At 41.7% G+C, this 18,124-nt stretch overlaps 1 protein-coding gene across 1 annotated transcript in view; it reads left to right on the top strand.

The window, feature by feature from the left end:
- Positions 1-7,712: 7,712 nt before the first annotated feature.
- Positions 7,713-18,124, top strand: part of ATF6 (activating transcription factor 6) — a 229,754-nt gene continuing 219,342 nt past the window's right edge. Inside the window, exon 1 of the mRNA XM_017892659.1 lies at positions 7,713-7,903. Within this exon, the coding sequence (XP_017748148.1) occupies positions 7,822-7,903 (82 nt within the window). The 5' untranslated portion in view covers positions 7,713-7,821. The remainder of the gene's footprint in view (positions 7,904-18,124) is intronic.

Here is an 18,124-nt window from a genome sequence, read left to right as displayed (position 1 = left end):
TTTTGTATTTTTAGTAGAGACGGGGTTTCACCGTGTTAGCCAGAGATGGTCTCGATCTCCTGACCTTGTGATCCGCCCGTCTCGGCCTCCCAAAGTGCTGGGATTACAGGCTTGAGCCACCGCGCCCGGCCTGTTTTAACTTTTAAAACTTAACAAATTGGCCAGGTGCAGTGGCTCACGCTTGTAATCCCAGCACTTTGGGAGGCCAAGATGGGTGGATCACTTGAGGTCAGGAGTTTGAGACCAGCCTGGCCAACATGGGGGAATTCCCGTCTCTACTGAAAATATAAAATTAGCCAGGCATGGTGGTGGGCACCTGTAATCCCAGCTACTTGGGAGGCGGGGAGGCAGGAGAATCGCTTGAACCTGGGAGGCGGAGTTTGCAGTGAGCCGAGATTGTGCCACTGCACTCCAGCCTGGGCGACAGAGCTACACTCTGTCTTAAAAAAATAAAATTATGCCGGGCACGGTGGATCAAGCCTGTAATCCCAGCACTTTGGGAGGCCGAGACGGGTGGATCACAAGGTCAGGAGATCGAGACCATCCTGGCTAACACGGTGAAACCCCGTCTCTACTAAAAAATACAAAAAAATAGCCGGGCGAGGTGGCGGGTGCCTGTAGTCCCAGCTACTCCGGAGGCTGAGGCAGGAGAATGGCGTAAACCCAGGAGGCGGAGCTTGCAGTGAGCTGAGATCCGGCCATTGCACTCCAGCCTGGGCGGCAGAGGGAGACTCCGTCTCAAAAAAAAAAAAAAAAAGAATTATCTGATTTTATGATTCCATAACAAAACATGGCAATGCTGGGAGAGGTGGCCCCCGCCCACGGGGTGCCTCCTTTATTTACCCATCCCTTGATTTGTTCTGCATCGTGAAGAGCCTGGTGCATATATATATATGTGGATCCCCCACCTATATGTATAAGATCTGGCTACAGCCCTGGTGTATACCATTGGCCCATTTCACTCTTAAGAGGTAAGAGGCCTGAGCAAGCCTTAGAAGCAGGCTTGGAGCTATTTTAGTGTTAGATGCACTTCTAGAAGGGGGCATCTGTTCTAGCTGGGCACATCACGTTGGCAGTATGGATTCTTATCCTGTGGGGACAGAGTCAGAGGTCAGAGTAAAGTCTTCTAAAGTGTGGGTCCAGGGTAGGGACTCCTCTTACCTAGACCAAAGAGTGGTATTGTCTCTAGACATAAGGTTCTCTTTCAAATTGTATTTCTACTCCAAGGGTTTAACTTGAAAACGAATGAGTAGATTCAAGAAAAAGAATTCCATAACATCCAACACTTAACGATTTAAAAAGAAAGCCTGGTAACTAGAGTGGAAGGAAGCTTCCTCAATCAGAGTATCTACGAAAAATCTGTGGGAAAAAATCTTATTTAGTGGTAAAACTTTTCAAACATTCACATTAAAATTTAGAAACAAGTTAAAAGATGTCTAGCCCCTACCTTCTGTATCGTATTAGAGGTCCTAACCATTGCAGTAAAATAAGGGGCTAAACAGTTTAAGACTTAGGAAAAAAATCTGAACTCAATAATAAATCTCGACATCTCTAAAAGTGGGACAGTATGTATATGCCTCCTGCTATGATGCAAGGAAGTACCTATGAAGTATTCTTACAAAAACAAACAAAAACAAAAGCAAAAACTAATCAAGCCTCTAGATGTCACTGGCAGTTTCTGGAACAAATTAAGCATCACCATGAAGATGTAATCAGCAGAATCAAAGTGGGAAATTCTATAGGACCAATGACTTAGATTCTTCAGCAAATGGCATGGGGGGAAGAAATGGAGAGGGAATTGTCATATGAACTAAATGCAATGTGACGATCTTGTTTGGTTCCTGATTTTAACAAACTAACTGGAAGGAAGGGCATTTTTGAGACAGAAAACTGAACATGGAACAAGTATCAGATGATATTAAGGAATTACTAATTTTGTTGGATATGATAATGGTATTATCAGTATGTTTTTGAAAAATAAGAAAAGGCAGGCTGGGTGCAGTGGCTCATGCCTATAATCCCAGCATTTTGGGAGGCTGAAGCGGATGGATCACGAGGTCAAGAGATCAAGACCATCCTGGCCAACATGGTGAAACCCCATCTCTACTAAAAAAATACAAAAATTAGCTGGGCGTGGTGGCATGCGCCTGTAGTCCCAGCTACTCGGGAGGCTGAGGCAGAAGAATCGCTTGAACCCAGGAGGGAGGCAGAGTTTGCAGTGATCACGCCACTGCACTCCAGCCTGGCGACAGAGCAAAACTCTGTCTCAAAAAAAAAAAAAGAGGCCTTGTCTCTTAGAGATATACGTTGAAGTATTTATGGGTGAAATAATATGATATCTGGATTTGCTTTAAAATGTTCCAGGAAGGCTGGGCAAGGTGGCTCACGCCTGTAATCCCACCACTTTGGGAGGCCGAGGCAGGTGGATCGCCTTAGGTCAGGAGTTCAAGACCAGCCTGGCCAGCATGGTGAACTCTCATCTCTATTAAAAATACAAAAATTAGCTGGGCATGGTGGCAGGCACCTGAAATTCCAGCTACTTGGGAGGCTGAGGCAGGAGAATCGCTTGAACCTGGGAGGCACAGGTTGCAGGGAGCTGAGCTCACACATTGCACTCCAGCCTGGGTGACAGAGCGAGACTCCGTCTAAGGCGGGGAAAAAAAACCATTCTGGGAAAAACACAAAACAAAATGAAGAAAGTTGTGGAGAGGAGAGGTAGGATAGATAAAACAAGAATGGCAAATTGTTGAAGCTGAGCTGGGTGATAGGAACACAGGGATGCATTACATCATCTCATGTTTGAAAATTTTCATACTAAAAGTTTATTTTACAAATTAAAACATTAAATAAAACAATTTAAAAGGTTGGTGTTTGCATAATGTTCTTCTAAATAAAAAATCCTCAGTAACTTTAGATAATTTTTTTAAAGTCATTTTTATCACATACTAGTTTCCATCTATCATAATATGATTTTTTTTTTTTTAAAGACAGAATCTTGCTATATTGCCCAGGCTAGCCTTGAACGCCTGGGTTCAAGCAATCCTCCTGCCTCAGCTTCTCAAGAAGCTGGGATTACAGGTGTGTACCACTGTGCCTGGCACAGACAAAATATTAGAATAACAGAATTCAACAAGGTTTTTGGCACAAGATTGCTGTACAAAAATCCACAGTGTTGCTATACCCCAATAATAGCTGAATAGAAAAAAAAAAAGGATGTGAAAAACAAAACTATAAAACTATGAAAATAAAAACAACAGTCTTAATGACCTCAGGAGAGGGAAGGATTTCTTAAGAAAGCTATAAATGTCAGCTATCATAACAACAGATTGATAAATTTGACTACATTGAAATTAAAATCTAGAGAACAAAAGCCCCGTAAACAAAGAGGACAAGTGTCAACCTGGGAGAAGATATTTACAACATGTATACCAAGTGTTAAAAAGAAACCCAACAATGGACAGGGTGCGGTGGCTCACGCCTATAATCCCAGTGCTTTGGGAGGCTGAGGCAGAAGGATAGCTTGAGCCTAGAAGTTTGAGACCAGCCTGGGCAACAAAGTGAGACTCTCTCTCTCTTTAAAAAATGTATACATTAAAAAACCCCACAATGAATAAATTTAGAAAAGAAGGGGAGACTTTATGGCCTGCAAGTTTGCCATCCTGCAGGCTGGGAAGCGTGCCTCCAGAAACAGGCACTTTGAAGGAGAAGGGCTTGTAGTGTAGGAGCTTCAGGCTGAACAGGCTGGCTAAACATAGATTTTCAATAGGTTACAGGAAGAACTATGGATATTCATGAAAGTGGTCCTGATACATGTATATTGAACAAAAAACTCATGTAACATACGACCCATATTCACTTTGGGATGGAGACTTAACTCTTTTTTTTTTTTTTTTTTTTGAGACGGAGTCTTGCTCTGTCGCCCAGGCTGGAGTGCAGTGGCCGGATCTCAGCTCACTGCAAGCTCCGCCTCCCGGGTTCACGCCATTCTCCTGCCTCAGCCTCCCGAGTAGCTGGGACTACAGGCGCCCGCCACCACTCCCGGCTAGTTTTTTGTATTTTTTTAGTAGAGACGGGTTTCACCGTGTTAGCCAGGATGGTCTCGATCTCCTGACCTCATGATCCGCCCGTCTCGGCCTCCCAAAGTGCTGGGATTACAGGCTTGAGCCACCGCGCCCGGCCGAGACTTAACTCTTTTGTTGTTGCTGAGACGGAGTCTTGCTCTAGCACCCAGGCTGGACTGCAATGGTGCGATCTCAGCTCACTGTAACCTCCACCTCCTGGTTTCAAGCCTCCTGCCTCAGCCTCCTAAAATAGCTGGGATTACAGGAACCCGCCACCATGCTTGGCTAATGTTTGTATTTTTAGTAGAAATGGGGTTTCCCCATTTTGGCCAGGCTGGTCTCAAGCTCCTGACCTCGTGATCTGCCCACCCCGGCCTCCCAAAGTACTGGAATTACAGGTGTGAGCCACCACACCCAGCCGAGACTTAACATTTGAATATATTACAATGAGCCCTATACATCGAAAGGTCTTTCAGGACATGAAGCCATGCAAATATGCAACCTCTGTAAACCAGCTAGAACCAGTCCATGGCCGGTGGTGTTCTTATCTGGAGAAAGTTACTGAAATCGACAAAAAGTTGTCCAATGAAAGCTGTAGCTACGGCTGGTGGAATGGGGGCTGGGGATCAGTAAGTCAGCATCTGGTGGAGCTGCACATTGTTTTAATATTGTTTCTCTTGAGGCCTGTATTTATTTAGCTGCTAGAGAAGAACTTGTGGCAGTTAGAACACAGTTTATTCTTTAAGTATAGGGGTGTGGGACTAAAGCCTTGCCTGGAATGGCTTTAGGTCTTGTTTACAATTTGGCTTCTTAGTGCCAGAGTCTGTTCTGTCAGTCTTATCATCTCTATTTTAACATTAATGCTGGCCAGTTGTGTCTAAACCACAAAAGAGAGGGAGTATAACAAGGTGTGTCTAACCTGTTCCACCGTGGTCTAAAACTCAGTTTTAAGGTTTTCTAGGATCCCCTTGGCCACAAGGGGCCTATTCCGTTGGTGGGGGACTTAGGAGTTTATTTTTAGTTTATACAGTCAATGAATAGAGCAGGCTATCTAATGATGTACACATCATTTGTGAAAGAAAACTCCGTAGCAAACTTTATAAAAGGTAAGAGTGGACAGTTCACAGAAGAGGAAATAAGGTTTCATAAGTATGGAAGAATGCACCACTTTGTTAGGGAAATATAAATTGCAATTTTCACAGTGATAAAAATGATAAAGGTCTGACCATATCTTGTGTTGGAGAGAATGTGGAGCAAAGAGAACTCATCAATGCTAGCGAGGGTGTAAACCGATAAAATAGTACATACATTATTAAAGACATTCTTGAGGCTGGGTGCGGTGGCTCACGCCTGTAATCTCAACATTTTGGGAGGCAGAAGCAGGCGGACTGCTTGAACTCAGGAGTTTTGAGACCAGCCTGGGCAACATGGCGAAATCCCGTCTCTACAAAAATTACAAAATTTAGCCGGGTGTGGTGGTGGGTTCCCATAGTCTCAGCTATTTGGGGGAGAGGCAGGAGGATCACTTAAACCTGGGAGGTCAAGCTGCCATGAGCTGAGATGGCGCCACTGCAATCCAGCATAGGGGAAAAAGTGAACCTGTCTCAAAAAAAAAAAAAAAAAAAAAAAAAAGGAGGGAGAGAGAGAGAGAGATTCTTGCATATATGCCCAAGGAGAGCCATACAAGGATATATTTTATGTAAACAATTGAAACAACCCAAATTTTGTCCATCCTTAGGGAAATGGAAAAATAAATTGTGATATATGTATTTATTCAAGGAAATACCATGGGTAGATCCTTAAAAGTAATGTCCAATAAGAAAATGATTTGGAGAACCTTAGAGTATAAGTTTACATACATTAAAAAAAAAAACCCCAAATGACACTAAATGCATGTGTCTATAAACATGTTTAAGCATCGTAAAAGTAAAAATAAAAGTGGACTAGAATTACACTTTTATTTTTATAAAATAGAATTTTATACCCATAAAATTCATGGTAGAAGTGGCCTATGCCAAGAGAGGAAGAATGAAGCAGGGAGGAGAAGCGGAATCAATTCTGTCTTATTTAATTTCTTATGAAAAATCTGGGACAAAAAATGAAAAATGTTAAATTTTAAAATTCTCGGTGATAGGCCAAAAATGTTTGTTTCATAATTACTTGCACTTTTTGAATAAAAAATAAAATATTTTGGAAATTTAAAAAATTGGCGATTTGTCATGGTGAGTTTCTTAAAAGACTAAGGTGTCTAGTGGGATACAGAAGACTTGCTGATTTTATTTTAGTTTATTTATTAATTTTTTTTTTGAGACGGAGTCTCGCAATGTCGACCGGGCTGGGGTGCAGCGGCGCGATCTTGGCTCGCTGCAACCTCTGCCTCCCGGGTTCATGCGATTTTCCTGCCTCAGCCTCCCGAGTAGCTGGGATTACAGGCGCCCGCCACCACGCCCGGCTAATTTTTTGTATTTTCAGTGGAGACTGGGTTTCACTATGTTGGCCAGGGTGGTCTCAAACTCCTAACCTCGTGGTCCGCCCCACTCTGCTTTCCAAAGTCCTGGGATTACAGGAGTGAGCCACCGCGCCTGGTCTTATTTTAGTTTTTATGGCAATTTTTGAATTTGTAATCGGGTGAGAATAAAAGTGTTATAAATTTCACCTTAAATGAAAATTTATTAGTTTTCTGATGACAAAAGTAGTCACATCTGACGTAAGGGGATTTCATGGTCTTTTTCTGGGCTTGCCTCCCGGAACGCTCCTCATTATGTAATCTGTAGTAATATACAGCCAGGAGCAGTTTGGAGGGTTCTGGGAAGCACATTTGTTTTGCTTACCACCCATGGGAAAGACTCCACGTGGTCCTAGAGGCATACGTGTTCTTATGTTATAGTATTTTAAATATTCACTGGCCGCTGAAATTTAAAATGGATGAAAAAGAAATTCTCTTAAGTAGCGTTCTTGAAACTGCTTTATCAAACTCAGTTCATATTTTCAGTTGGAGTTCGTGATGTGTGTGAATTTCCTTTCAATAAACCCCGAATGTTTTAGTAACACAGATATTGGGAACTTCGATTACTGTAGGTCTTAGGGGAGGCTCGCTTGGACTTTGACTAAATACTATGCTTTAGAAACTTATCTTTAGGAGATAAATTTGGGGGGGTTATCTTTTATATTTGCTTTGTTTCAATTTATTTAAATAAAAGTAGGCTTTCTAGAAGTATGTTTTATAGTACCACTTACCTCGGATACTGTGCCAGTTAAGCAATTTTCACGAATGTGGAAAATAGTAGTGTTTTCTTTCATACATGCGTATATGAAGAATTTTACACTAATAGAGAATTATTTGTAAAATTAAATTAAATTGACTATTAGTCTCTAATTTTGTTCTGAGATAGCTACGGTGTGGTATTAAGAAGGATAATCAAGGAATAAGCCAGAATGTTCAGAAAAGGGCTTTACTTTTATTTTAATATTGATAAATTTTGTTCACTTGAAGCGATGTCTGCGTGTCTTACCCCGCCTCCCCCATTAAACAGCGGGACAGAAAGTCCTGAAAACTCCAAAAGGGAAATATTTACTCAGAGGTCCGTTTAAATTTGCTTAGTCTCTGACGTTCTCCTATGTCCTACTAAGTCCCTCGTGCGGCAGAAGCAGTTTGTCTTTACTCGGCCACCGTCTCGTCAGCGTTACGGAGTATTTTGTCCGCCTGCCGCCGCCGTCCCAGATATTAATCACGGAGTTCCAGGGAAGACAAACTTGTGATATGGGGGAGTCGGGAGGTGTTGCCGGCACCATGGAGTCACCTTTTAGCCCGGGACTCTCTCACAGGCTGGATGAAGATTGGGGTGAGTGGGATCTGATAATGCACCGGGTTGGCTCGGCTTCGCATCTACAGTTTTCTTCCTCCCTACTTCCGCCCACTCGTGGTGACAGGTGTGGACCAACCCTGCGTGGTTAGTGAGGCCACTCGTCACTCTCGTTCGTGACCCTGTAAGAGTCTGGGAGGATCGTTCGGCTTCTGTCCTGGCCACAGGGAGAGTAGAATATTGTCTAACTGGAGTTAACTATCGTTTTTCACTGTTCCCGTTGGGGAAGTACTGGATGATCTTTTTGTGTGGCTAACACTGGACGTCATTAGGAGGTTTAGGGCAAGATGACTGGGACCGCCAAAAAGGCTGCAAGCTGTTTCCTGAGTGTGAAATGTGGGCAGTGAGCACAATGGAGTGGGTTTTTGTGTGTTTGGTGTGCATGAGAGAATGTGATTATATACAAGAAATCCTAATCTTACAGCTTTTACTATTGGTTTAAGCCTGACGTCCATCTTGGCAGAAAAGCAAAACACCCAAGCACCTGACCTCGGGTCCCTGCTTAGCTAGACCTAATACTCATGGTAGAATCCTGACTGCTCTCCAGATACAGCTCTTAATTTTCTTGTTAATGGATATTTTGTTTGGTTTTGGTAGTCAGGAAGGGTGGAATGGAATGAGGTGGAAATGAGAATGGAGAAGCTTTGTTATCTAAGTATTTAGAGAAGACTTTTATTCTCCTCTTGATTGCAAGATATAATAGTAATATTGTTCTTAGGTTCCAATATGAATTTGGGATTGTGTAGGTTCCCAAATGGGCCCCCTAGTAAGCCTACACCACTCATCAGCCTCGGAATTGGGGGGAACCCAGTTTATCTTTCTCCCTTGGATCAGCATTCTCAATAGCATGAGTGGAAGGAATCCCAACTATTTATTGAACAAAATCATTTAAGTTTTTCAAGGGCAGATGTTCTCTAAAACTATATTCTATTGGAGATTTATTTCAATCCTTGGGTAGATTTTCTAAGAGTTGCTGGAAAACTTAAGACTTCTATTCCCATTTTCCTAAGCCAAGTACATTAGTAACAGTAACCATTTATTTAGCACTTTCTTTGTGTCAGGCACCCTGCTAAACTCTTGACATGCAGTATTTTGTTTAATCCTACCAACAGTCCAATGAGGTACTGTTTATTTTAGAGATGAGGAAACTGAGGCTAACAGAATTTGTGCTCAGAATCTTAGAGCTAGTTAATGGCAGAAGTAGGATCAGACCGGGTTTTTCAACCTCCAAAGTCTGTACCCCTAGTATCTATTCTATAATGCTTTCTTAACTCGTGTCTGCAGATTTTATTCTTCCTAAGATCCCTGGTTATTAATAAGACTACTTGAATATATTGGGTAGTTATGATTTGTTTTTGTCAGCTAGTCAGCTGTTATATTTTCATGACTTTTCTTTTTCTTTTTGAGATGGAGTTTTGCTTTTGTTGCCCAGGCTGGAGTGTAATGGCACGATTTCGGCTCACCGCAACCTCTGCCTCCCGGGTTCAAGCGATTCTCCTGCCTCAGCCTCCCGAGTAACTGGGATTACAGGCATGCACCACCAAGCCCAGCTAATTTTGTATTTTAAGTAGAGACGGGGTTTCTCCATGTTGGTCAGGCTGGTCTGGAACTCCCCACCTCAGGTGATCCGCCCACCTTGGCCTCCCAAAGTGCTGGGATTACAGGTGTGAGCCACTGTGCCTGGCCAGCGACATTTCTTAAACTATAACTGTGGGACGCTTCTTCATGGCATTATTTTATGTTGTCTTCTGATACCCAGGCTGCATTTTCCTGACTTATCTGATCACTTGACTTAATGTCCTCTAACAGAGCATTCCGTTCTTTGTAGTCAGTTCACTGACTCACTTCTATCAGGTATCCTGCCCTGCCCCTCCCTGAATGTGCCCATTTCCATTGTTTTCCAGGTTTCCCTTTTCAAACTGTTAACAGTCTTCTCTTCTTTGAACACTTTAATTCCTTAGGTGTTCAGTAAGTAGGATAGATTTTGTTGGCAATAGAGTGAAACACTATTGTCTGCTAGTGTTTCATTCTGTGACAGTTGCTGTTTTGGATGTTCAAGTACTTCACTGATTTACTTGTTTTTTTTTTTTTTTTCTTTTAGAGACAGGGTCTCGCTCTGTCGCCCAGGCTGGAGTGCAGTGATGCAATCATAGTTTACTGTGACCTGAAACTCCTGGGCTCAAGTGATCCTTGCATCTCAGCCTCCTGAGTCGCTAGCACTACAGGTGCACACCACCACCATGCCTGGTTAATTCTTAATTTTTGAAATTTTGGTAGAGACAGGGGTCTTGCTGTGTTGCCCAGGCTGGTCTCTAACTGGCCTCAAGCAGTCATCCTGCCTCAACTTCCCAGGTACTGGGATTACAGGCTCAAGCCACTGTGCCTAGCCTTGATTTTTTTTTTTTTTTAATATTAGATACTATCTAGTTAAAATTTTAAAATCAGATTATGTAATTAGTATGTCTTGTGATTTTAACAACTCTAAACAATTTAAATAAAGTGATTAACTCAGAAGAGCCTGTGAGGGATGTGCTTTCCTTTTCTTTTAATGTAGGTAATGAAATTTAGAACAAGGATCTTCAAACATTTTCTGTAAAGGTCCAGATGGTAAATATTTTAGGCTTTGTGATTACATGGTCACTGTTGAAACTACTCAAGTCTGCTGTGATAGTACAGAAGCAGCCAGAGACAACATAAACAAGTGAGCATGGCTGTGTTTCTATAAAGCTTTATAGACACTGAAATTTGAATTTCACATAATTATTTTAAATAATGGGCCTACTTTTTAAGTATAATTATAGATTTACACAATAATTGAGCAGATAGTAAAAAGAGTTCCATGTACTTCCCCTCCATCCCCAGCTTCCCCTATTGGTAACATTTTGCATTAGTGTGGTACATTGGTTGCAACTGATAAGCCAGTATTGATACATTATTATTACCTTATTATTATAAGCCCATAGTTTAAAGTTCACTCTGTTGTACATTCTATGGCTGGGGTCCCCTGCGTTTTGGCACCAGGGACTGGTTTCATGAAAGACAATTTTTCCACGGGGTGGGGACGGGGAGGCACAGGAGATGTTTTCGGGATGATTCAGGTGCATTACATTTACTGTGCACTTTATTTGTATTGTTATTACACTGTAATATATAATGAAATAATTATACAACTCAACATAATATAGAATTAGTGGGAGCCCTGAGCTTGTTTTCCTGCAGCTAGATGGTCTCATCTGGGGGTGATGGGAGACAGTGATTAGATCATCAGGTATTAGATTCTCATAAGGAATGTGCAATCTAGATCCCTCATGTGCAGTTCACAATAGGGTTCGCACTCCTATGAGAATCTAATGCTGCTGCTGATCTGACAGTTCGTGGAGTTCAGGCGGTAATGCAAGTGATGGGGAATGGCTGTAAATACAGATGAAGCTTCACTCACTCACCCATCTGCTGCTCACCTCCTGCTGCGTGGCCTGGTTCCCAACCTGTTCTATGGGTTTTGACAAATGTATAATGACATGTGTCCATAATTACAGTATCATACAGAATAGTTTCACTGCCCTAAAAAAGCCCTGTGCTCTACCTATTTTTTCCTCCCTCCTCTTCCCTGTCTCTGGTCAGGTAACCACTGATATTTTCATTGTCTCCATAGTTTTGCCTTTTTCAGAATGTCATATAGTTGGAATCATACAGTATGTAGCATTTTTGAATTGGCTTCTTTCACTTAGCAATATGCACTTAAGGTCTCTCCATGTCTTTTCATGGCTTGATAGCTCATTTCTTCTTAGCTCTAAATAGTATTATATTGCATGGATGTTCCATAGCCTATTAGTCTGCCTAGGCTGCCATAAGACAGCACCACACACTGAGTGGTTTAAGCAACAGAAATTTATTTTCTCACAGTTCTGGAGGTTAGAGTTCAAGATCAAGGTGGCACCATGTTCAGGTTCTGGTTAGGGCCCTCTTCCTGGCTTGCGCATGGCTGCCTTCTTGTGTCCTTACATGGCATTGAGAGAGAGGATCTTCTTCTTATAAGGCCACAGTCCTATCAGATTAGCGCCCCACTTTTATGACCTCATTTAACCTTAATTACCTCCTAAAGACTGTATCTCTCAATATAGTCATATTTGGGGTTAGGGCTTCAACATAAGAATTTTGGAGGACACAGTTTAGTCCATAAATTCACAGTTTGCTTATCTACTTACCTATTGAAGCACAACCTGGTTGCTTCCAACTTTTGGCAATTATATATAAAAGTGCTGAAAACATTTGTGTGCAGGTTTTTGTGTGGACATGCATTTTCAAATTGTTTGGGTAAATATCAAGGAGTACAATTTCTGGATTGTATGGTAAGAACATGTTTTTTGTTTGCTTTGTAAGAAATTGCCAAACTGTCTTCCAAAGTGGCTATATGATTTTGGATTCCCACTAGCAGTGAATGAGCATTTCTGATGCTCCACATCCTTGCTAATATTTGGTGTTGCCAGTACTTTGGATTTTAGTCATTCTAATAGGTGTGTAGTGGTATCTTGTTTTAATTTGCAGTTTCCTGATGACATATGATGTTGAGCATCTTTTCATATGCTTATTTGCCATCTGTATGTTTTACCCTCCTCTCTCCTTCCCTCTTCTCTTTTACTCTTGCTTGAATTTGTGCAAAAGATACTTTTTCTGCTTTCTTCCCTCCTCCTCCTCCTTTCTCTTTTCTCCTTTTTCCTTCTGTCAGCTGTACTTAAGATATGTGTATCAAGATGAGAAGCTTCCGTCTGCCACTGTGGTTTTTCAGTCTCTTCTGTGAAGGTTCTCTTGGCTTTCTAGCACTAAACCAAAATCTGGTGCTCCCGGATGACACAACTTCCCTTAATGCCCCGGTGAACGATTGCTAATTTTATTCTCAAAACCTTTTCACCATAGGGCCTCTGATGGTGGGATAGGTGTCTCCATTGTCCTTCACTACTATTCTCCTTTCCTCCTCCCTAAAAATATCTAAGTTTAAATCTCATTTTGTCACAATATCCCATCCTCTACCTCTCCTGATTCCTGGATCACTCTCTTTCACTTTTTTTTTTTCTTTTAGAGATGGGGTCTTGTTCTCTTGCCTGGGTTGGAGCTGGAGTATGCGGTGGAGCAATCACAGCTCACTGCATCCTCAGACTCCTGGGGTCAAGGGATTCTCTTGCCTCAGCCTCCTGAGTAGCTGGGACTACAAACAAATGCCACCATGCCTGGCTTCTCCTTGATTTTTTGAAAAAATTTTGCCTCTAGCTTACTGTTACTTTCTTCACCATTACTTGTATCATGATTCTTGGATGATTTCAGTATCCTTAGAGAAGATCCTTCAGATATACTGACCTCTCATTTTCTGGACCTTCTCTTTATCACTGATTGTACCTTTTACCCAGTCTCGGCCATTTGCTTTCCTGATCATAAGCCTAAGTCTTGTCACTACCAATAACATCTCACTTTCAAACATCCTGCTCTGACTACCTTCACCTGTTTTACCAGCTTACTCCCTTTGGTATTCCAGTTTCTTTTTTTTTTTTTTTTGAGACGGAGTCTCGCTGTGTCGCCCAGGCTGGAGTGCAGTGGCGCGATCTCCGCTCACTGCAAGCTCGGCCTCCCGGGCTCACGCCATTCTCCTGCCTCAGCCTCCTAGTAGCTGGGACTACAGGCGCCCGCCACCACGCCCGGCCATTTTTTTTTTTTTAGTAGAGACGGGGTTTCACCATGTTAGAGAGGATGGTCTTGATCTCCTGACCTCGTGATCCACCCGCCTCGGCCTCCCAAAGTGCTGGGATTACAGGCTTGAGCCACCGTGCCCGGCGGTATTCCAGTTTCAATAGTTGTTCAGTCCTTCTGAGATTTTGCCATGTTTCCAGTGTCTCTCATTCCCTTCAGTTCATCATGTCACGCTTACCCAGTTTAAATACCATGAACAATCATTGTCATCATTTCCTTCCTTTCACCTTTCATATCCTTGTCTGTCTCTTGTCTTGTAGGTTTCTCTTGGATAAACCTATTAGTTAAATTCAGTTTTGCCCACTTCACACATGCCTTACTATAGCTGAATTTGGCTGAAAAAAACACTTCAGCTATCCTGACTGGTCTCACTTTAAGTGTTGCCAGAACAATCGTATTTCCCTGGTCCTTTTACTATCCCACTCTGATGATTGCTTTATAAAGTTTCTTCTATCTTCAAACCTCCAACATCTCTCCCATCCTTTGAATCAGAAGAGAGCTTCTACAGCCTCCCACTACCTCATTTACCCACCTACCAATATGTTTGCTTTCTCTTTTGTTGCTGAGAATGAGTGGCTTCTTGCTCCTAGCTAGAGCCACTCCTTCCATATGTGCTTTAGATCCTTCCTCTTTTGTTCAAGAATATTGCTCAAGCTATTCTTCCTCCTGTTTCCTGCGTCAGCATTTCCCCTCTCTACTAGATCATCTCTGTCAGTAAATGAACATGTTATTTCTCCTAGAAGTACTGTTTCTATGTCTAGATAGTACTCTAGAGTAAAAAAAAAAAAAAAAACAAAACCAACAAACTCAAAACTCTGTTCAATGTTACTTCCTCTCTTGCTGTTACTGCATTTCTCTACTGTATGTTACGGCAGAATTCCTTTTAAAAAATCTCCATGTTCACTGCTGACTCTAGTTTTTTATTTCTCGTTGTCACTGGAACTCAGTCCAGACAGGTGCCACTGCTCCACAGAAACTGCTGTTTTAAAAAAAAATTTTTTTTTTAAATTATTATTTTTTTGAGACAGTCTTGCTCTGTTGCCCAGGCTAGAGTGCAGTGGCACGATCTCGGCTCACTGCAACCTCCGCCTCCCGGATTCAAGCGATTCTCCTGCCTTAGCTTCCGCAGTAGCTGGGATTACAGGTGCCTGTCACCAAGCCCGGCTAACTTTTTTTTTTTTTGAGACAGTCTCTCTCTGTCACCCAGGCTGGAGTGCAGTGACTCACTGGGCTTATTGCAAGCTCCACCTCCCAGGTTCACACCATTCTTCTGCCTCAGCCTTCCGAGTAGCTGGGACTGCAGGCGCCTGCCACCATGCCTGGCTAATTTTTTTTTTTTTTTTTTTTTTTTTGCATTTTTAGTAGAAACGGGGTTTCACTGTGTTAGCCAGGATAGTCTCCATCTCCTAACCTCATGATCCGCCCACCCACCTCCGTGTCCCAAAGTGCTGGGATTACAGGTGCGAGCTACTAAATTTTGTATTTTTAGTAGAGACGGGGTTTCACCATGCTGGTCAGGCTGGTCTCAAACTCCCGACCTCAGGTGATCCACCCACCTCGGCCTCCCAAAGTGCTGGGATTATAGGCATGAGCCATCATGCCTGGCCTGAAACTGCTGTTTTTAAGGGCACTATTGTTTTCCACATTGCTAAACCCAGTGACTGTGTCTCATCTTATTAAACTTATAAGGAGTAAATGAATAAATAAATGGGCAAGATGGAGGTGAGGTGGGAAAGCTTGCTGAGTACACTAAAAATAATAACCACCATCGTTTACTACTGTTGAGCGAAATCTAATAGTGTGGGACTGGTGCAAAGGATATAGAAATAGGCAATAGGTTTTAGAGATACTTCGGGGTGACTAATGCTAACAGTTTCTTATGGATTCTTCCAGAATGTTCTATAAATATACAAGTATATTTATCAACCCACCTTCAGTTATTTTTTTAACCACAGAAAAGTCGAAAGATAAATACATTGATAAACCTGCATTTTCCTTATCTAGATTTACCAACTGTTAAAATCCTGCCACATTCACTTTATCTCTTAATATTACCCACACTTTCCTCCTCTTTCACATCTGAAAGCGGGCTGCAGATAATATGAAACTCCTAAACACTTCACCATGTATTTCCTAAGAATGAGGAAATATTTATTTTAAAAGCATCAATTCATTTTAATATACTTTACACTTCAAAGGTAACATCGCAGGGTTCTTTTTCACCTTCTTGCACTATATGCTTGTATTTCTCTTCTGCCACTATGAGAATCCTGACTCCCAATAACATCCTTTGCTTTTATAGGTTCACTTTAGCAGCTCTGTTGGAAATAGACTGAAAGAGGGGCAAGGGCAGAAGTAGGGAGACATTTGGAAGCTACTATAGCAATCCCCATGAGTTACAATAGTAGCAGTGGAGTAATGAGAAGTAGTTGGATTATGGATATGTACACACACACATATACACATGTATATATACATACATTTGAAAATTTTGAAATAGTTTGAAACCTATAGAAAAGTTGTAAGAACAGTGCAAAGAACTCTTGCATGCCCTTTAGCAGATTCCTCAGTTGTTAAATTTTGCCGCATTTACTCTATTTCTCTCTTTCTCCCTTTCAAGAGAGAGAGATGTGTTGACCCATCACCTTTAAATACTATAGTGTATATTCTCTATCCTCCTACCCCCCAAAACAAGGCCACATTCCTGTATTACTATCCTATATTTCTTCCAGTCAGGAGATAAACATTGATACAACACTATCATTCAATTCAAAGACACCATTCAAATTTGCCATCTGTTTCAATAATGATTTGTTTGTCTAGTCTAGGATTTTACTTGCAAACATTCATTGCTTTTACTTCTTATGTCTCATCAGTGTCCTTTAATCTGGAACAGTTCTTTAGTCTTTTCCTGTCTCTGATGTCCTTAACAGTCTTAAAGAGTACAAGTCTTCTATTCTACAAGATGATCCTAAGCCACTAAGGGGTTCCTTGGAGAAATGACCAATTCTAGGGCTGGGAAAGTGCAAAATCAGCCCAGAAAATCTTGTGCCGGAAATTCTCAGCAAATGAACATGTTAAAAAGAACAAAGCCCCCAATATGAATGAACTCCCAGTGGTCAAATCTGGGAAAATTTGAGCATCAGAATAAAATGAGGGTATACATTGTAGTGTAAATACTATGTGATGTTCCTATGCGATCATATCATCCTGTGATATATTCACATGATCACTTGGTCAAGTTGGTATCTTCCAGGTTTCACCACTGTAAAGCTACTGCTTCCCATTTTGTATTTTATTGCTATTTTGGGGGAGATAATCTGACATGACACCAATATCCTTTTCTTATTAAACCTCTACCCATGAGCCCTAGCCTCATTAATAAACCCACTCTATATCAGTTACTACTCTAATGGTTCCCAAATGGTAACTGTCTAACTCTATCATTCTATCATTCTGTCATTGTTAATTGACATTGTACTATAAGAATTCCTTCCTTCCCTCCTTCCTTCCTTCCTTCCTTCCTTCCTTCCTTCCTTCCTTCCTTCCTTCCTTCCTTCCTTCCTTCCTTCTTTCCTTCTGTGATAAACTTACTGATTTCTTTTTTATTTGGTGGTTGGTAAACCACTACTCTCATTTTATTCTGATTCTCAGATTTTCCCAGATTTGACCACTGAGAATTCTTTCATATTGGGGCCTTTGTTCTTTTTGACGTGTTCCTATCATTTGCTGAGAATTTCTGGCACAGCAAGATTTCCAGGCTTATTTTGGCACTTTCCCTGCTGCAGCCCTTTATTTGGTTATTTCTCCAAGGAACCCTTTAGTGGACTTCTGTTTGGTGGAAGATGGTATTTAGTATCCAAGATCTGGTCACCTAGTATTTTCATTACTACTCGGATGTCATTGCTTCTAGGACCTCTTAGCAGACAGAACTAGGAAATATATATATACATGTGTGTATATATATGTGCGTGTGTGTGTGTATATATATATATATACACATAATACAAACATCAGTATATGTGTGAACATATATATATTTCTATAGCTATCTGTATGTGTTGTATTTTAAATGAGTTTATTTGCTAATGCTTCTAGTTCTAATCCAGCATCTTAGGATTCTTTTAGTCTCCCGACTCTTTCCATGCTCTTTTTATTTTTTTTGAGATGGAGTCTGACTCTGTCGCCCAGGCTGGAGTACAGTGGTGCAATCTCAGCTCACTGCAAGCTCCGCCTCCCGGGTTCACACCATTCTTCTGCCTCAGCCTCCTGAGTAACTGGGACTATAGGCACCCGCCACCACGCCCGGCTAATTTTTTGTATTTTTTAGTAGAGATGGGGTTTCACTGTGTTAGCCAGGATGGTCTTGATCTCCTGACCTTGTGATCTGCCTGCCTCAGCCTCCCAAAGTGCTGGGATTAAAGGTGTGAGCCACCGCACCTGGCCTCTCTCCATGCTTTT

Source organism: Rhinopithecus bieti, unplaced genomic scaffold (assembly GCF_001698545.2).
Source record: "Rhinopithecus bieti isolate Rb0 unplaced genomic scaffold, ASM169854v2 scaffold_22442, whole genome shotgun sequence".
Classification (NCBI taxonomy): domain Eukaryota; kingdom Metazoa; phylum Chordata; class Mammalia; order Primates; family Cercopithecidae; genus Rhinopithecus; species Rhinopithecus bieti.
The sequence above is the reverse complement of the archived record's forward strand: the minus strand, read 5'-3'. Positions and strand labels throughout refer to the sequence as shown.